This window comes from Lichenostomus cassidix, chromosome 20 (genome assembly GCF_008360975.1).
Source record: "Lichenostomus cassidix isolate B80296 chromosome 20, HeHo_3.0, whole genome shotgun sequence".
NCBI classification, from domain to species: Eukaryota; Metazoa; Chordata; class Aves; order Passeriformes; family Meliphagidae; genus Lichenostomus; species Lichenostomus cassidix.
Window position 1 is genome coordinate 12,787,222 of NC_139500.1, and position 20,259 is coordinate 12,807,480.

The following is a 20,259-nucleotide window of genomic DNA, read 5'->3' on the forward strand; positions in this document are numbered from 1 at the left end:
GCTCTGAATGCAGCAGGGAAAACAACAGGCTCGTTAGCAGGGAGATGAGGGAGATGATTGGGGTAGAGGTGGGAATTGCAAATGTCTGAGTATCTGTGTGAGGGTTGTTCATGATGTCCAGGGTTGTTGGCTGGAATCTCCCAGGCACAGCCGTGGTCTGAGCTGTCGTGGCTTCATCCCCACACAGCCCTTCCTTCCCCTCCACCCTCCTCCCAACAGCCACGTTTGCTGCCCGGAGCTGGCAGTGACACTTGGAAGGTGTTTGGTCTGAGATGTCCAGAAGAAGCCACTGCAGGCTGGAGTCACAGACACCTCTGTCCTGTGAGCAGCTCTGGAAATCCCAGCTCAAATTTCTGCTGCTTTCAGTGAGGCCCTCCGGTGCTCTGCTCCAACAGAACCAGAAAAACTGCTGATGTTTGGGGTGACCTCTGAATAAACCATTCTGTCCATTGGGAAATGGTGATGCTCTGCCACTGGTGTTCCTACTGACTGGGCACAGCTGTCCTGATGTCACCAGCAGCTCACGCTCGTGTCGGGGTTCATAAAAGAGAGAGGCAGATAGTGATATGATGAGAGGGAATGGTTTTAGACTAAAAGAGGTCAGATTTCGATTGGACATTGGGAAGAAAGTCTTCCCTGTGAGGCTGGGCAGGCCCTGGCACAGGGTGCCCAGAGAACCTGTGGCTGCTCCATCCCTGGCAGTGTCCCAGCAGGCCAGGCTGGCCAGGGCTTGGAGCAGCCTGGGACAGTTGGGGTGTCGCTGCCCAAGGCAGGGGTGGCAGGGGTGGCTCTAAGGCTGCTGCCCATGGCTTTGTCGCCCCGCGGCTCCCGGCGCAGCCCAGCGCCCACCGACAGCGAGCTCCGGGCCCGCCGGGTGGGCGGGGCCAGGGAGGGACAAGCCCCGCCCCGAATGGGCGTGTCCGGTGACGTCACCGCCGCTCCGCCGCAGCCCAGCGCAGACGGAGCCGCCCGGTGCCTCCCGGTGCCGCCGCGATGCCCTCGGACCGGCCCTTCAAGCAGCGCCGCACCTTCGGTGAGCGGGGACGGGCCGCGGGGGGCCGCGCGGGAGGGACGGAGGGACGGGGATGTGCTCCGCGCCGCCCCCGCCGCGCTGCCCTGCGGAGCGGCCCCGCCCGGGCCGGAGCTCTGCCGCCGCGGGTCCCCGCCGGGCGCGGCCGCGGGAGCAGCGGGCTCGGGCCGGGCTGAGGGCTGCCGTGCCGCAGCCGCCGCGCGGTGATGTCATCCCGGCCGGCCCCGCACCGGGGAGGCCGCACCGCGCCCGGCCGGAGCGCGGCGATGTCCCCGGGCTGTCCCCGGGCTGTCCCCGGGCTGTCCCCGCCGTGCCGCCGCTTCTCCGAGGCACCGGGGTCGCTGGGGCGCGCTGGCGGCCGCGAGGGGCTGTGGAATGTCAGGACGAGGGCGGTGGCCGGGTGTCGCTCTTGACTGTCAGAGCACAAAGACCTCCCCAAAAATCGCCTTCCCCGCTCCCCGTCTCGCCGGCGTTAGGGCGCTTGTTGTTCCAGGGTGCCACACGCCCTCTGTGATGGCCGTGGAGACACAGAGGGGTTAATGCTCACATCTTCCCCACCCCTTTGTCAAAGATGCGTGGTGGGGAGGCTCAGAAGATGAGGAGGTGACTGTAGAAAGTCCCAGATTTTGTCTCCAAACGCAATAGTGGAATCAGAGGAATCATCAGCTGCTGCTTCTCTTGCCCTTTGCCAGCCGGCGCAGGGAGAGGTGCCTGTTTCTGGCAGGTTACCTCCCTGGGGACGGGGCATCGGTTAGGCTTTACTGCCTGTGTAATGCTGAAATCGGTGTTTTCATGCCATAAAAAGTCTCATGCTATGCCAGAGACTGTCCAAACACAGGTGAGGGTGTGTTTCCTATGTGAGTTTTAAAATTGGAGCTTTTGCCTGCTGAAAACTGCTGATCCAGCCCCTTGCTGCTCTCTTGGAAACTGTAAATATTTGGTATTTTATTGGCACAACCCTTCCGGCCTTGAATGCTTACCCAGCCCTCCCCTGCCACAGGACTGAGCCAAGGGAACATGCACAAACAAGATCCAACCGAAGCTTGGGAGTTTGGGATACTTGCTGGGACCCTGCTGTGTCCTCCTAAGCTACGAATTAAAAGCAGCAAAGTCCTAAATCAGTGCTTTAGTAGCTACCTGCTAATGAACTGGTGAGAATCAGGTTATTATGGTCAAGAGGAGTCTGGTTTGCCTTTGTGGATCGCTCAGACTTTGTGTGAGCCAGAAGGAAAACAAAATCTGAGGCTCAGAGCAGTTGAAAGAAAGCAGGATTAAAATAGCCCAGGAGGGACAGAGGGGGGTGAGGGAGCTTGGTGCCGGCAACTGCAAGTGCTTCTTGTTTCTCTGTACTTTCCTTTGCCCTTTTGCTCTCTCAGCTGACTGGGCTGCAGAGCTGAGCCAGGAGGAGGGGAGGAGGAGGAGGCCTGGCAGCCCCCGCAGTTGTGTTGGGTCAGGGCTGGAATTGCTCTGCTGGAGAAAGTAAATACAGCTTGTTTTTGTCTTTGAATCATTACACAACAGGAGCAGGAAGTGATTGTTTAAAATGCAGTTGGAGGGGGCTGGTGGAAAACATCACCAGTGATTCTGTACCCTCGGAATGGCTTAATTTTTAAGGCTTCAAAACTTTACAGAAATGGAACAGGTCCAATAAAGCAGCAAAAAGGCAGAGTCAGGGCTATGGCTGTTTACAAAAGGCACCCAGGCTCCAGTTTCACGGCAAGTGGCTGCCTTAGCTCTTGGTCTGCTGCTCCTCGGTGAAGATTCTGCTTTCCTCAATGCTTGTTTCCCCCCTTCTTGTATTTTTGAAAATTTTCTGTGAATTTCTTATGCTTGTTCATCTGCTTGGTCTTGGGTTTTTACTCTCCTGAGTAAAAATTCCTGATTTCTCTTCATCATTGTTGAGGACTTGAAAAGGGGACTGGCTGGGAAACACCAAGGGTTTGATCCAAGGTGTGTGCAGGGCACAGAGCAGGGACTCCTCCTGTGACCTGAGGTGCTGTCCCTGGTGGGAAGGTGAGCTGTGTCAGCTGGTCCTTGGCAGCAGAACACCCTTGCTGTGGGTGCAGGGGGTAACATGTGGCAGCACCCTCTGCATTCATGAACCCAGTTCAGATCCATTGCAGGAGTCCAGAACAATTCCCAGAACAAAGCTGTGGTCTGTGTCAGAGGAACAGGCTGTCCTGGCAGCAGTGAGAGCGTGCAGCAGCCTGACGACACCGTTGCACTTCCCGAAAGGAACACGAGTCCTTGGGAGCATTGTCCCACTGCTCCTGACTCTGGGGTTTGGACTGGGCTAGCAGCAGCTGCCAGCTGTGTTTTCAGTGCAGGAGCACATAACCAGCGTGGTTATGGACACAGGCCTGGACCCCGGACTGGCCAGATAACCCAGAGTAGCTCTGTCCTGTGCCCCGCTGTCCGGCTGAAACGGAGGCAGGAACACACCTACGTGTGTCCGGTGGCTCAGCTGGAGCCCCTGGCTTGGTGACAAACACAGAGGGTTGATCTCAGCCTCTGTGGACAGAGTGTTCCCATCCCAGGTTCCATCCCCTGGGAGATGTGCCTTTAGTTGTGGGAAGCCCCTCCTCTTCAGAGGAAAGGCAGTGGTGGGTGTGGAGCTGAGTCCCCTGTGGAACAGCAGAGTGTTACCATCCCTGGGGACTCATCCAGGGTGAGCCAGCCATGCCTGTACCCATTGAGAGATCAGCAGTGGCTGAATTGTCTGCTTCACACACCAGCCTGTGTTTGTTACAACAGTTTTGCTTGTTGTGGCTGAAAAAACATATGGATATTGATGTGAGGTTGGTCTGTGAGCCCTCGCTGGTCCTTGGCTGGTCCTCAAGGTGTCTGTGCTCTGGCAGTTGTGCTCTGAGACCTAGAATTCCTTGAGAGGAGGATGCTGCTCCAAGCTGCTGCTTAGCTGCCTGTGTCTTGGATTAATTAACGAGGACTTTCTGTGACTTGACTGGATGTGGGGTTAGTTATCAGTGTTGAAGAACTGAACAGGCGTCCAGAACAAATGCCAGCCTGACATGTACACCACAAATTTTAATTTTTTTATTATTATTCTTTTATATAACACAAGGTCCTGACTGGCAGCCAGGAATAATAAAACCTGTGTGTTTTATTCATTACTTAATTTTTTATTTTTTTCACTATAAAAGCTTTAGATCTTCCCTTGAGCTGGAAGGGTGGAGATTGGTGAATCCAGGGCCTGTCAGGGTGGTTGGCCTTTGCTGCCTCTGTCATTGAGTAGCCTTGAGCCATGGCTAAGTCATGTCTCTTGGCCTTGGTGTTCCTTCTGTGGTCAGTCCCAGTGGGGATCATGGTCAGGAGAGTCACTCAGAAGGTCTCACAGTGTGTCACCTGCTCGTGTGACTTTCTGGGGTTGACAGGCAGTGTGTAAACACCACCAGCTCTGTGGTCATGCTGTTGTTTGCTGCCTTTTGTCCTCAGAAGGTGGTTTGGAAATAGGCTGTGAAAGCAAATGCAGGAATGAATTCAAGACTCTGGTGTCTGGCACGTGTCCCCAAAGCATCTGTGCATGTCCAGGCCTGTTTCTGCACAAATAGCAGTGGCCTGGGCTGGGCAAAGGCTCTTGGTGCACGCACGTGCACAGTGGGCTGCTCCAAAATACAGTCCTGCCAGGAGTGCCAGGTCTTCCTTTGAGTAATTTGAAGTGTCCTGAGTAGTTCTGAGAAGTCTGAGTGTGTTCCTGCTGTCTTGGAGGCTTATGGAAGGTCACACAGCAGCTGTAGGGAATCCCTGGCATGGCAGCCTCCTGAGGGCTTTTACGGAGGGAACTTGCTGTTCCTTTACCAAGGATAGTGAAACTGTGATTAAATGTTGAGCAAAAAGCCAGGCACAATTCTTATCTGGAGCTGTGATGTAAATACCCTGTTTGCCATCCTGACGTGACACAGAAGGTGTTGCCTGTCTGCCCCCCATGCTCAGGGGGTGCAGTGAGTTTTAAGCTGTTTGGAAAATGGAGATCCAGTGCTCATACTGCACAGCCCATGGTAGGGATGATGTGGAATCCCAGAATGGTTTTGCTTGGCAGAGGCCCTAGAGCTCATCTCATTCCACCTCTGCCATGGCAGGGACACCTTCCACTATCCCAGGTTGCTCCAAACCCTGTCCAGCCTGGCCTTGGACACTCCCAGGGATCCAGGGGCAGCCACAGCTTCTCTGGGCACCCTGTGCCAGGGCCTGCCCAGCCTCACAGGGAAGAATTCCTTCCCAATGTCCCATCTAACCCCACCCTCTGTCAGTTTAATGCAGTTCTTACTTGTCCTGTCACTCCAGTGGTACTGTACAACCAGAGGACAAGTGTCTTGACATGAATTTGGAGTCCACAGTGTGGTGTGGCTCTGCTTGATCACAGGCTGAGCCCTCATAATGATTTGCCAGATGCAAATGCTCATTCTTGGAGCCAAGCTCAAAATCATACTCCCATTACATTCTTAAATTCCTAAGAAAAATGAAGATGTTTCCTCTTTGTATTTTAAAATCCATTTTCAAGCTCTACTCTGGAGCCAGGAAGATGGGGAGCTTTTGCAAATGGATAAGGCTGCTGAGATCCTACTGCAGCCACAGGCCCCAGGAGCCTGACATTCAGAAATCCTCCCAGACACTGCACATCTGGTAATGCAGCTGTACTGATGGGATGAAGAGTCATGGAGATGCAGCATCCACTGCTCCATGTTCGTGTTGATAATACCTTCCAGGGATAGTGGAACTTCAGGCTCCACCTATTCCATCATGCAGAGACACATTTTCTATCAGTTCAAAGCCTTTAGGTTCAAAGCAGTGTAGGGTTGATCCTGAGTCATTCGTCCTGTCCAGAGCACCCAGTGTTGCAGACAGAAGAACTGTCAGGTCTCTGCAGTGCTGCTGTCCTATGTAGCCCAGGACAAGCACCCTTTCTTGGTGCTGAGGACACCTGCCCTGGGCACAACCTCCTTCCTTCTGGGATGAGTCTCCTCTCACTCCTCCCTCAGCAGCACTGGCCTGAGAAGAAGCACTGGGCAAAGACAGGTCAGGTCGGGTGCTGGGTAAGCCATGACACATTCATGGGGGTGTTTCCTGGTGGTTAGAGGTGTCTGGCCTCAGGGTGGTGTGATACTACAGAAATAGTCATTGATGTTCGTCTGGAATGACCTGCATAACTGGCCTGTGTCTTCAGCACTTGCCAGCTCATCCCACACATACCCTGACTTCAGACCATCCAATTCCTCCTCTCCTTGCAGAAAATCTCTTGGAGAGAAGTCCATGCTCTAGCAGCATTTTGCTCTGGGACTGATCACAGCAACTTCTTGAAGAAACATGTTCATTTTTGCCTTTGTTTCAAATGCGAGGCAGACCCCTCCCCAGGCTGGCAGCAGGATGTTGTGTGGATGGCAGGGAGAAGCCACAAGGCTGCTGGAGGTGCCAGGGATGTTTGTACACTCTGGAGCTGTGGGGCACACAGGGAGCCAATAGCTCATGGCTGCATCTCTGGTCTCTGTTTTGCTCTCTGCACACAGCCCTTGCTCAGCTCAGGAGCTGTTTATCTGGTAGCACTTCCAGGTGGTATTTGTTCTTTCTGGTGTTTTTCTAACAGCATTCCTGCTGGTCACAGGCAGCAGGGCCTCTCCCTATAGTCCATCTGCTGCCCTGGGGCTGCACCAGTGCCTGACCAGTGCTTGTCTGGTGTCTCCTGAAGAATGATGCCCCTTATGCAACAGCGCTGTTGGAGGACTTGCCATGTGTTTTCCTTCTGTCCCACCATCTGTATCTTTTGTCTGCTGAGGCTCTTTTGCATCCAGGACTGTCCTTTCATCCTGTGTCTGCACAGCACCCAGCACAGCAGGGATCTGGCTCCCATGGCCAGGGTTCCTGGGCACTGCTGATAAAAAAGGTTAATGTTTGCAAAGTGTGGCTTAAAATTTTTCACTGTTCTCCTCAACTGCCATAATGATCTCATCCTGTATTGCCATGGGATACACTGTGTGCTCGCATCTTTTGGAGCACAGCTTGGGAAGGACCTCAGTCAAGAAAACAGCCAAGATTCTGGTGTTTTGGGCAATTTGCAAGCTTTGCTGTTGGTACTTAACAGTTGAAACAGCAGTTGGAGGAGAAGTAGGCAATGCTGGCATATGCAATGCTACAAAAATACTCTTATCTTTCAATAGGCTCTAGCAGAGAAATTTGCCTTGGAATAGCCAATGAAAGTGTGTGGGTTTTATCTTGCTGCCATCCTGAGCTCTGACGTCCTGGCACTGGGGAGAAGTCCAGCTTCCCTCATGGCAGAGGTGTGGTGCCCACAGCTGGAGCAGGGATGGGGCTCTTCCCTCTCATGCAGGTCATCACTCTGCTCGGCTCAGCTCAGAGGCTGGAACCCCTCCAGCCCCTCTTACATGGAGCCCCTGAGCTGCTGCAGTCAGGTGTGGTGTTCTGCTCCCCTGGCAGGGAGGAGAGACCAGAGGAGGAGAACATGGATAGGGACAGGGCTGTGTAAACAACTCTGCTTTGCTCTGCACATTGGCTGAGGATTAACTGAAGCCAGGTGCTGCAGGAAAGGGGAAAGTCTGAACTTCAGCACAGCTGTAGTTTGGGAGTGCTACAGGAGCAGAATGAAACTTCTAAAATCAGGCTTGCTGCGTATGAAATGTGAGTGTGCAAACAGGTGGGGGGATCCTGCTTTTCCAAAGCACCATGCAAGTGGGGGCTCAGGTGCTGGGCAGGTGCCTCCAGCCAGGTCTCTCTGAAGTGCCCTTTAACCTCTGTATTCCTGTGACTTAGATTAGACTGTATAGACACTAAATTAAGGCTGGTATTTATAGCCGTTCCTGCTGTGTGATGTTGATGCTTTCATGAGTCACAGGCTCAACCTCTCTCTCCCACCCCAGGCTGAGGAGGGTGTGGGTGACCATCACTATCTCTTGCTGGAAATCTCTTGTGCCTCTTGTGTGCGCAGAAGGTGTCCAGGGATTGCTGCAGCTTCTCCTGATTCTCAAGCCTTTCTTAGCTCTCCAGGGCTAGGTTGGGACTAAACAGAGCTTCAGATGTCCTGGAAACTTCTGCTGGTGTATTCAGGAACCTGAGCACCTTAGATGAGTTTGCTTCCAAATGCCTTCCCGAATGAAGTTTCTGAAATGGTCATTTCCAGGGCAGAGAAAGAGGTGCAGTGGTTGAGGTGCTTGTAGTTGCAATCACCCAGACCTGCTGGAGGGATTCGAGCAGCACTTGCTGCCAGTCCACTGTGGCAACCTACAGATTGCTCCCCTGAGGCAAGGAAGGCTGGGAATGCCCTGAGTCTTGCTGGCCAGAGGGAGCAGGTCTTGGACGTGTGGCAGGTTTTAAAGGGTGGCACAGGGGAGCTTCCACTGTGGCCCAGCAGATGTCAGGGTAGCTGAGAGCTCTGTCCTGGTGTCCCATGCCTTTGATTCCTGCTGAGTGCAGAGTCAGCAAGACCTGGAGGGAGCTTCCAGCAGCAGCTGCCTTCTGTCCAAGGCACCCCATCTGCTCCCTTTGGGGGACAAAGGACTGTGGTCCCAAGGGTGGGATCCTGAGGCACTGATGTGCAGCTGGAGTGATGATGGACCCTTTCCTCTCTGTGTGGCTCCTTTCTCAGTGTGATGGGCAGGAGGCACCTCTGTTTCCTCTATGAAAATGAAGGTGATGATGGTTTGTGTCATCTCCTTGTGCTGTAGCTGGTGATGTTTCCAGGGAGCAGGAGGGGGTGTCTGGCATGTGGCTGCCCTTGAGCACATGCAGCCTGGACTAGTTGGATGCTCTGACATGATCTACATTTGCTAGCCATGATGACATGCCTTCAGCAAATTCTTACTCAGACCCTTCTCACCTGCATTGTTGGGTCTTCCCATGCAAACAGTCGTGTGACCTTTCAGGGCAGTGCATGGTGTTTAGCAATTTCATCCACATGGCCATCTGACAGTATGGAGAGAGAGGCAGGGTAGGGTGGACGCTGAAGCCAGGCCAACTGGCCAGCCATGAGGACACAGCTCTGCAGGTTCTGTTAACACCCAAAGTCTGAGCTGGCTGCAGTCAAGCTACTGGAATTTCCATGCTGGTAAGTGTTGTCTGGTCGAGCTCTGATCTCCAGTCTTTTGGATGCTCCATCCTGGGCACAGCAAACACATGGGAACAGGGCTCTGTGGGAGGGGGCAGGTGCTTCTGCTCCAGCTGGGTGCTGTGGGTTGGGTGCTGCTGTCACTGTGTCCTTCAGCATTCCCAGGGAGGTGTCTCTGTACCAGTGTCACATGTGGTGTGTCACTGTGGGACTCCCTGGCTGATTGGTACCTCAGGGAAAATTGTCTGTATCACAAGGCTGACTCTGGTTCCCTGGAGCACTGAATTGGGTGAAAGGAAACATGAGAAGCTGCATCTTCAGTCATAAAACCCCACACAAATATGCCTGAATTTTTCATGAAATCCATATAATCTTGCTATGCGTTGCTCACCCATGGAGTCCTACAAAACCAAAGGTCTAACAGAGGGGGTACCTAGCAGAAGGGTATTTTCCCGTCAGAGGAGGCAGAAATGGTACTCAAAACCTTCTACAATCTGCTGATTTTGTAGTCTTGTGGCCTTCAAAGAAATTCCAGTCTCTTACCAAAGTCATATCTAGCCAAATTCAACATAAAAGTAATAAGGTTTTAGTGAGTGCTCAGAGGAGAAATTTTCAACATTTGTGGGGAGAAAACACTCAGACACATGCACTTACCCTGCCCTCCATTATCCCAGTGGGTCATGAGAAACTGGGGCTGTGTAAGCTGGTGAGGGGAGTCAGGCTGGAGCCAGTGCTGTGCTGAGTGTGGCAGGATGATCCTATGACAGATTTCCAGGAGGAGTGCAAGTCTGTAGTATCCCAGGAAGAGCATGCACATAGCTGTACCTGGCTCTGGTACTGCTTCTTCCTCTCCTTTCTGCTGCTGTGGATTGTGGAAAGCAGAGAGCCCTCTGGTAAAGCAGTGAGGGGTATGGGAATTCTGTAAGCTGGAGGAGTGCACAAACTTTGTGTGCTGCCTGTTGCATGTGTCAGTAAACATAAACTCTGGAGGAAAATGGGTTAGAAACTGAGAACAACTCCAGGAGAAGTCTTTGTATGCAGGTCATCTCCTTGCTTAAGGTTTTCTTCCTGTGTTCAGGCCTAGAAATACTTTCTGTCAGGCCAACAGTTGTTGTAGCTACTCTGTAGATCTGTGCTAGGGAAGGAGTCCTCCTTGGCGAGGTGCATCTCTTGTGGCACCAGGCACTGTGCCAGATTGTGCTTGGAAGTGCACAACAGGCAGAAGGAAATGGATAAAACCAGCCCCAGCTGGAGAATTTTCTCCTTGGAGGAATCCAAGGAGACACAAAGAGCCTGAACTTGCACAGCTCAGACCCTGAGCACCTGTGGCCAGGAGCTGTGTTTGCTTAGGGTGAATTTAGGTGAGTTTTGTTATCTTTATGGTCTCCTTCCACCCTCCTGATTTCCAGGTGTGCTACCCAGCTTTACCAGGCAGAGTGGCATGTCCCAGCCTGGGGCTGGCTGGGGCAGTAGGAAGCCATGAAGTGTTGGTCACTGAAGTTGGCATCTGGCTGACCATGCTCAGAAAAGGCCTGGTGAGCAGAAGGTGCATTCCTTGGGAAATGTCCCATTCTCTGGGTCAGTCTGTGGCTTGCAGAGTGGGTACCTCAGTTCTGCCTGCCCTACCACACACAGGTGTTCCTAACTTCATTTCTTTGTTTCTTTCTCTCCAGCGGATCGTTGTAAAGAAGTGCAGCAGATCCGAGAGCAGCATCCAAACAAAATCCCGGTAAGTGATTGTTCTCACTCTTCTGTGTTAGACTTTGTTCTCAGGGCCTCTCTGTGCTCCTGGGTGGCTTCCACGGAGCTTGCAAAACTTTGGAATCAACACAGGATGGTCCCCATGAGCCTCCAGTGTTTTGTGTGTGCCTGCTGCTCGATAGCAGACACGTTCTCTGCAGTGCAAAGGACAGTCTGGCTCTAAAGCTCTGTGCTGCCCTAGAGGCAGGCTGATTTGTTCTTAAATCTATTTCCAAGCTAGTGCAGCAGAAGAAAACTCTGAAATGGCTTTTTCTTTTTTTTTTTTTTTTTTTTGTAGCAGCTACCTGATTTTTCCTGCATAACTTGGTAAGAATTCATTCTGCCTAGAGAAAGATGTGTGGGATGATCTAAGATCCTAAGAGTCTCCCTTAGGATCATTCACACCCATTCTATGCTTTACCAGCACCTGTGGTTGACAGGCATGGGTGAGACACCATGAACTTGCAGTTTTTCCTGCCCATATCACACCTCACATGCTGAGTTGCTCTTTGGATTTGAGTTAATACCTCAGTATTTGCTTCTCTTCCTGAGAAGATGGAGAACTTGGAGGAACATTCCACTCCTGGAAGTGTTTAAGACCAGGTTGGGCAGGGCTTGGAGCAGCCTGGTCTAGTGGAAGGTGTCCCTGCCCACCTTTAAGGTCCCTTCCAGCCCAAACCATTCCATGATTCCATGAAATTATGTACTTGGGACTTGCTCGACTTAGTATTTGCAATATCATACCATCTATGACCAAAAAGACAGGATTCCTAGCTCAGCTCCCTCTCTGTGTTGGATGAACATCAGCCTTGTCCTAAAATTGCAGACTGTCAGTATTTGGCCTTCAAGACTGAATGTCTCAAACTGCTCTTGGCCCATCTTAGTCCACTGCTGCCACACTCTTGGTTTTAGCACAGTATCTTCTAGCCAGAAGAATTCTTTCTCTTGCTCCTCTCCCACCTTCACTGTGGTGTTCATGTGTTTCCAGCTCAGCAGAGCAGGCCCTGCCCCTCACAGCACCCTGGGTACCAGTACTCCAGGTCATCAACACACTGGTTGACTTCTGCTTTTTACCTGTTTTTAATGGCATTAGACTGGCTCTGCATTTCTCCAGAGCTGTGGCAGAGCTAATTGGAGTGCCTTCATGCGCTGTCAGTAAGGCCAGGCTAGAAATAAGTTGTACATAAAATGCATTCACATGTATGTATCAAGTGCCTGTATACAAATGTGTGTTGCTTGGGGAATGGGCAGAAACAGCCAGAGTTGTACATCTGCAGGCAGAGTTTCATGGCATTACTGAGACATGGTGGGAGAGCTCCCATGGCTGGAGTGCTCTTTGTGTTGGGGTCAACACCACGATACAAGTTTTGCTGGAAGGGTAAAAAGAATCAAGAGGTGAGAAGGGTCATAAAGGCTTTTTGGGGTCCAGCTCTGTTTGTGTCACTGGTGCCTCTAAAGGCCTGGTCCCAATTAGACCCCAACACCAGTTTGGTGCTGTCTCTTGTCTCTCCCTAGGCAGAGCTCCTGCAGGTTTCAGTGCTGTGTGGTAATCAGAGCCTCGTGCACCAGAGCTTGGTGTGGGCACTGTCATGGTCCAAGCACTGCAGGCTCATCGGGTGTACAAAGGTCTTGGTCATCTGTGAAAGGCAGGAGCTGTTTTCCAAGTGAATGGCTTCCCTGGAGAGGCACTTGGACATAGCAGAGGGGTTTGAGCCCACAGCCCTGGGGAGTTAGGGGGATGCAAGGTCACACCCTTACTGCTGGCAGAAACCACGGCAAAGCTGTGCAGCACCTGCTGCCCTCTTGCATCTCCAGTTTCCACCCAGAGTCCTTGGGCAAGTCCCTTTTCCTTTGAGAGGGGGCCAGGAGGATTTGCAGAGGGCATGGCCTGGCTGTGTGCCCAAGAAGGGCAGGCATATCTCTCCTGTTTCCATGAGTGCATTGCAGGGAAGGCTGAGGAAGGGACTGAGCCACATGTACATGTGTGTCTGTGTGGAGGGACAGCCCTGGTGTCTGACTGAGCCCACCAGAAACAACATAGGAGATAACCTGAACCCTGCCTGAGGCATGGAGTTCTCTGCTTGCGTTTGAAGGGAAGTCACATCCCTGGCTGCCCCGCTGGCACATGTAATATGGACATAGGCAGGAGACAGGTTCCCTGTCCACCTTGTCCCAGGGGCTCCTTTGCTCTCTCTGCATTTCCAAGAGCTGCCTGCACTTCCATGGTGGGAAGTGCTGACCACAGGCACACACAGTTCTTGCTGAGAAGGTGAGATGGTTGTGCTGGCAGTAGGTTCTGCTCACGCTCAGCTGTTGGGAAGAAGTCTCCATCTGCTTCTTGCAGGGCAGTTCCTCCTTGGGCAGTCAGAGCAAGCAGGGAACTTCCAACCTTCCCACTGGAACCCCCATCCACAGCCTCAATTAGATGTTTTAAAAATTGTCTCCTGTCCTGTTAGAGGACAGGGAGCCTGTGCTCCCCCACTGTCCCTCCTTGCTGTCAGCCCCAGGGGCCTTTCTGGAGCTGACTGAACCCTCAGAGAGTTTGACATTGCTGGGGAGCAGCCTGTGCTGGGCAGCAATGGGAGCAAACCATTTCCCAAAGCCCTGCAATGCTAAATTCAGGCAGGCCTGGTGAGTCATGGGCTGTAGAGGGGGAAAAAGTTGGGCAGCCCCTTGTGCTGGTAGGGAGGGCTGGGGGGTGTTCAGGCCATGCAGAGAGGACTCTGTTGGGTTCATCTGAGCACCCACAGAGGAGCATGGAGACGCAGTGGCAGGTGGGAGATCCCAAATAGTGCCCTGCCCTGGCACAGGGGTGGATGGAAACCCAAATTACAGACGCAGAGGAAGGGACAACCTTCTCTGGGTTCCTGGGAGGGTTTTTCTGGGGAGTTGCAGATCCAGCGTCCAGGCCTGACATGACTCTGGATGGACCAACACCAGAGCACCTTTTTGCCTGAGGGTTACTGTGTCTGTTCCTACTAAAGGACCTGCACCCTGCTCTGCCAGAAGGGGACAGAATGAGGCTGGTGCAGACTGTGCTTGTGTGAGTGCTGTGTCTGTGTCAGTCTCTGTGCCTGGCCGTGGATGTCAAGGCTGTGTGGATATGTGTTACATACACACATTTGAGCCTCTGTGCCTGCTGGGAGTACATTCTCAGCCTCACTCCTGCTTGGACCTTGCCTCTGTTGACCACCACATCTGGCCATATTTCCTACCAAACTCCCTTTCCACCTCTCCAGACTGGCCCCAGAACAAAGGTGGTGTTTATAAACTCTGTCCAAGCCCCCTTTGGGGTGAGACCAGGACTCCAGGCTCTGCCCTGAGCTTTTCCCCTTCCCACCTGTGTCCACTCCTGTGATTTCTGCAGAGATCTGTGGTGGGTTCCCTCTGCAAGAGCAGGTGACAAACTGACATGTTTCATGCTGACAAACCCCTGGCTCAAGGCAGCAGCTTGGAAGAGGATATGGGATGGGAGGTGGCTGTGTACACCCGCCCTGTGGCCACAGGGATGTAACTTTAGCATCTGATCATGCTTTTCCCTCCAGAGCTAGACAAGAACGTTTTGTCCATTGGCCACCTGTTCCCATAGCTGGGTTACCCAAATAGCAGCTCATGTTCTGGGAACAGAAACTCTTGGAGCTGTTCTACACAAGAGGCTCTGTGTCTGCTCAGGGCACAAGGCAGCTGCTGCTCTAAGAGCAAGGACAGCTATTGCATCCCATTCTTGGATTAATCGAGAGGCTTTACTTTTTGGGGTGGATCTGGTTGGTAATGAGAGACACCAGCCTCTGCTCCTGCTTTTGTGAGAAATGAGGCATTGCCCAGGTGTGTAGGGCCCTCTCTGCAGGTAGAGGTTGATGTACAAACAGCTGCTGCTTAGCTGCTCCTTCGTGCAAACCAAAAAGCTGAAGGGCCCACTGTTGCCTGTGTGTTTCCCAGTGGCCACAGCAGCTTCCCTGTATGTGGCTGTTGTGAGTGTTCAGCCCCTGAAAACTTCCTCTCCCCACAGCCAAAAGACTCAGCTGTCCATGTAAGACTCAAGTTAAATGCAGTAGGATGGTTCTTCTCGTCTTGTCCTCCCTGTGCCCTCCTGGGAGGGATGAAGGGCCATTAACAGGTTGGTGGGGAATGTCCCAATGCACGATTTAGTCTGTTGCAGAAAATGGTTCTTTAATCAGATCCTCATCTTGCAAAAGAGGCCGAAGGGGCAATGTGTGGTGCTCACATGCTGCTTGCCCAGGCTTTGGGTGCCCCTTGGGTGAGATTTGTCTAGGGTGGGGCTCTGCAGAGGCTGTTTTTGTGCAGAGCCCCCAGCAAGACACCTCACACCCTGCCCTCCTCCAGGAACTGCCTGCAGCCCTGTCAGATCAGCCCCTCGGCTGCTGGGGCGTTCCTAAGGCATTCCCAGCTCTCTGGTGACTCTGCAGTGTCCCAACCTTTGGGGGAGGCTGGCAGGAGTTCTGCTGCTGCTGCTGCCAGAGGCTGGTGTGTCAACAAGGGATCAAAGGAAAGGGAAATCCGTGTTCCCAGAGGTTCCCTGGTCCTTCTGGCTCCACAGAGCCACCTCCTGGGGATCCTCCTTGCTGCACGCTGCTCCATACCTCTGCTGCCAAAAGCCATTTGCAGTCTCAAGTATTTTTGGAAAGGACCTGGGAAAATAAATTATGGCAATTCCTTGCCTCATAATGAAAAATAATGTTCAGTCTCAGGTGGGAAAGGATGATGGGCCGATGAGTATTCAAGAGTCTCTCTGTGGAGAAAACAACAGGATGCTGCAGAGATGTGAGAGAGCATCACTGTAATGGGAACATATTAACCTGTATATTCTTCACTTCTTTTCATTTTACTTGAAAGTACATTCCCTATTTTAACTGCCTGCCACCTTGTTTCTTAGAATACAAAAGGTACCTGTCCAGGCTGGTTTAGAACAGCAATTGTAGCTGTCAGCAAACAGCTTCACAGAAGAAAATTATTAATTATAATAGCAGGAAAAGGGATCAGAAATCATCATTCAGCCATTTCAGGATGTAGGGATGGTAAGAGCTTTTCCAAGCAAGATGTCTGGTAGAGGAGGACAGGCTGGGCTGTTCCCATGGTGACACCATGCAGGAGTGCCTGGGAAGCTCAGTGCACAGCTGGGGTGGCACATGGGAGGAGCAACCCTGGGTTTCTGATCCTTCCTGGAGTCAGTGTGTCTGACTGTTAACATAAGGAGTGGCACTTGTGAAATCCAAACGCTCCCATTCTGAAAGAATGCCTGAGTGGCTTCACTGTGGCTTCTGAAAACTGCTTGCTTGGGAATATCCACAGCTGTTTCTGAGCAGGAATGGCAGCAGGAAGGAAAGGGGAAGGAAACTGCACCATGAGCTCAGTCTGTAGCTCAAGCCAGCAAAACCCATGGGTTTGGTCAGTCTGAAAGTGATGTTAAAATACTTCACTCCTCTTCAGATCTCTGCATGCCAGAGGACAAGAATCTCCATCAATCCAGTGGTGTCCACAGTTTCTCAGCCAGCCAGAGCACTAGGTGCTTTAGTTCATTGTTTTGGACACTCTTCATTGCCTGGCTCAGGCACTGGTGACTGATCATGAGTCACCTGCAGCCAGCCTGGCAGTCACTGCTCATGTCCTTTTTTTGTTTTGTTTCCTGTGAGGGTGAAGCAAAGTGGGGCTTTACCTCAGCTTTTCTACCCATGCTGGTTGGATTTTTGTTGATCTGTGGGGCACTATGAACATGACTAATCCTACCCTTGACTTTCTCCCCAGGTCATCATCGAACGCTACAAAGGGGAAAAACAGCTGCCAGTGCTGGACAAGACCAAGTTCCTTGTCCCAGACCATGTCAACATGAGTGAATTGGTCAAAATAATCCGGTGAGTGGGGTGGCCTCAGCTGGCAGGTTGTGAGCCTGTCCTCACTCACTGCAGGGTGGTGGGGTGAGGGTGAGGCAGCTGCCCAGGGCAGGGATGGGGAAGTGGCAGCCACAGCATCCCTGTGTGTGGTATAGACTGTTGTCGGGGCCAAGGGAGGGCAGGTTCTTAGCACCTGGGGAAGGTCTGGGGTCTCTCTCTCAAGGGGACACTCATGAGCAATGAAGGGGTCCCATCTCCTCTTTTTATTCTTTAGCTCAGAGGAAAGAGGCCCCTCTGCTTTCCCCTTGCCAGTAGCACTTGGAGAATGGGGCTTTGCAGAGTTGTGACTCAGGAGGCCTTGGAGTCTCGAGCAGCTCAGCCAGACTCATGGATACCATGTCCTGAGTGGTGGGAGGAGTCCTGAGGAGGTCCTGGTTGTGCAGGCCTGGCCCAAGGGAATAACATTGGTGGGGAGGTGGAACTGGCTGTCAGGGCACCCTGGGGTGACCCTGCCCCTCCTGCCCTTGCCCCCACAGGCGCCGCTTGCAGCTGAATCCCACCCAGGCGTTCTTCCTGCTGGTGAACCAGCACAGCATGGTCAGCGTGTCTACCCCCATCTCGGAGATCTACGAGCAGGAGAAGGATGAGGATGGCTTCCTCTACATGGTCTATGCTTCCCAGGAGACCTTTGGCTTCTGAGGGCTGCTGAGAGGTGGCATGTGGAGGCAGATGAACTGTGGCACAGAGGCCCCTGGCCTCGGAAGACAACACAGCCAGAGGCTCACACGAGGGGGGCTGTGCTGACCCCCTTCCCCTCCCTCCCTCCCTCCCTCCCTCCCTCCCCCCCGTTGCCATCACCCTGTCACCAAAGAGGCTCGTGGCGCGTGTTGGACTCGCACAACCCTTCCCCTCTGTAGGTCAGTCCCGCTCCCCCAGGCGCCGCCCAGGTGTGTGACACCCCCAGCCAGCTGTGCAGACCCCGCGCGGGGCCTCGGCTGTCCCTGTGTCCCCCTGTCCCTGCGCTGCTCTCGCTGTGCTGTGTGTGCTGTGCTGCTGCCAGACCTGCCGGGCTGCCCTCACCCCAGCACAGGGAGAGCTGCCTCTCCGCCAGGCACTCATAAAGGGCAGGAGGTCTGCAGAAGCAGCAAACAGATGTTACCATTGCTCCCGAGTTTTAATTGATTTTAATTACACCCATACCAGATTCTTGGTGCTACTGAGTAGATGTAGGCGTCTCTATAGGACTGTGGATAATGTATATCCTTTAGATTTATTTTATTGGTTTGTTTGTTTGGGTTTGTTTGGTTTTTTTTTAGGGATAGATTGGAATGGGGAGAGGGAGGGAATCTTTCCTGTATTCTGTAGGTAAATAAATCAGGCTTCCTTGCACTTTAAACCATAGTAGATGCCAGAGTGGAATTTTCTTTTAATTTATACAGGTTTGCCATCTATAGTGCTGCTCCTCTGTTGACAGTTGTACTTAGATTGTCTTGTTTCTTTTTTTTTCTAATAAAACTGATTTCCCTTCTCTCTGTCTCCCCATTGCATGCAATTTTTCAGTCTCAGCGTGGCAAGGAGTTCACTGAAGGAATGTACTGATTTATATTTGCTATGTTCCTGTCCCTGTTTCTCATGTATTATACCAAAAAAATGTATATGATAAAATCCCCCCCACTTTAATCTATACAAAAGGTATATATATATAAATATATATATAAAATAAACATAAATTCAAGTTGTGTCTTGTAGGAATGTTCTGTTCCCATCTCATTTGTCCGTGTTAATGTCTCTGGTGTATCAAGTGTGATGTGTGTTCCCTGTGTTCACTTGTGTGTGTGTGTGACTGCCCAGGATTCTGAACTGGTTAGTTCAAGCTGTGGAAAAGCACCTGATTGGGCTTGAGGGGCTGGGACGAAGAGGGAAGATTGGTTTAGAGAACAGAGTTCTGGATAGTGACACCAGAAACATGGTTGTCCTTGCCCTACCTGTGTGAGTCTCTTGTCCTTTGACTAAGCTTCATCTGGTATCAAAAAATAGAGGTGGAGGTGTTTGTGAAGTTTGCTTTTAAGTGACGCTTCGAGTAGTGCAGGAAATGGCTCATCCTGAGCACTGTGTCAGCCTTGCTCTCCAACCAAGGGCAGGGGCTGGTTGGTCATTTGGCTGGTCAGTGTCTCCCTGCTCTTCAGCTCACTCTACTTCCTTTGTACTGCCCAGCAAAGAAGGGTTTAGGCACTAAAAATACTTCAGGCTTGCCTGAGTTGCAGCTGATTGTGTTGTGTCCTACACCTGCAGGGAATCCTCTGCGCAGGAAAGGAGCTGTTGTGAGGGACAGATCCAACAGAGCACTGCAGGAAGGTGCTGGAAACCAGCTGGAGCACAGCTCCTAGCAGTGTAGGTGAGAACAGCTGCCCTGCTGGTCCTGGCAGCTGGAGCAGCTGGGGATGTTGCCCCTTGCACCAGCCTCATGCTATTTAAACTCCTGTCCCTGAGGAAGTTCCTCTCTCATCTGCCTCCCTGTGGGGTGGGTGCTGCAGGTGATGGTGCTGTCAGTAGCCTCAGGTCAGCCCAGCTGAGGCTTCTCCCTGTGGGAGCTGGCAAAGGAATAGCAGATACACTCCAACAGCTCCATATCCATCCTGTGCTGGGCCCCAGAGCTGGGCAGCTTTGTGGGTAGGGTCTCCTCTGAGTGGGGCAGAGGGGCAGAATTCCCCCTTCTCTCCTGCTGCCCATGCTGGGGAATCAGCCCAGGACATGGGGGGGTTCTGGTTGCCAGCACACATGGCCAGGACATGTCCACCTTTTCATCCACCAGGATCCCCAAGTCCTTCACTGGGCTGCACTTTTTGCTTCCCGTATGATACTGTCTCCAAGGTTTGATCGCTTCCAGGATCTGTCCTCTTTTTCACGCAGTTCTTTGCATTCTCTGTTCCTCCACTCTGCTCTTAGCTCCAGTGGGTTGTAAATTAAGGTGAGTAACAACTGGAGTCTCTCCCCAGGGGCACCCAGCAGCCCTGCTCATTCTTACACAGTTGTGTTTATTCACTCAGCTGGGATCTGCATGGCCTGGCTTCTATTACCTGCAGCTTCTCAAAGGTCTCTGAAGAGAAATGCTGCTGTCTTGTCCCCTCCTCTCCATGTGGGAGATGAAAGTGGGCCCTTGCCTTGTCCCCCCGTTCTGCTGCCCTTCCACTTGCAACCTTCAGGAAGTGATTGTGTTTTGACACAACCAACTGCTCGGGCACACCAATCTGCTTGGGCTTTCTGTGGGCTGATGCCTCTGGGCATTGCTTTAGGCATTGCTTGACTAGTAGATGATGTTGCACATACCAGACTGGCTTCAGGGACTGACCAAAACTGATGGAGCCAGCCAGCCTGACCCAGAGCTGAGCTATGCAGCTTTTGTGGCAGACAAAGTGTGTATGACTGACGCCAAGCAATGGAACCACCAGGTAGGAGAAAGCCAAGGTTTCTCTGGGTACAGTGGAATGCAGATGAGCCTGGGACAAGGGTACGTAGGGCAGAGCACTAGCAAGCAAAGATATAAATGCAGTGGTGTTCATTTCCCTCCT

At 52.3% G+C, this 20,259-nt stretch overlaps 1 protein-coding gene across 1 annotated transcript; it reads left to right on the top strand.

Annotated features, from left to right (window-relative positions):
• The first annotated feature begins 874 nt into the window (after positions 1–874).
• On the top strand, positions 875–18,438 carry MAP1LC3A (microtubule associated protein 1 light chain 3 alpha). The gene is made up of 4 exons (XM_085079024.1): positions 875–1,033; positions 10,775–10,830; positions 16,605–16,711; positions 17,227–18,438. Exons 1-4 carry the CDS (start codon positions 994–996, stop codon positions 17,387–17,389), a joined length of 366 nt encoding a protein of 121 aa, XP_084935150.1. The 5' UTR covers positions 875–993; the 3' UTR covers positions 17,390–18,438.
• Positions 18,439–20,259: the final 1,821 nt, after the last annotated feature.

Coding starts and splice junctions, on each gene's coding strand:
- MAP1LC3A (XM_085079024.1), top strand. CDS start 994: ATGCCCTCGGACCGGCCCTTCAAGCAGCGCCGCACCTTCG. Junction 1,034..10,774: donor CAAGCAGCGCCGCACCTTCG/GTGAGCGGGGAC, acceptor CTTTCTCTCCAG/CGGATCGTTGTAAAGAAGTG. Junction 16,712..17,226: donor GAATTGGTCAAAATAATCCG/GTGAGTGGGGTG, acceptor TTGCCCCCACAG/GCGCCGCTTGCAGCTGAATC.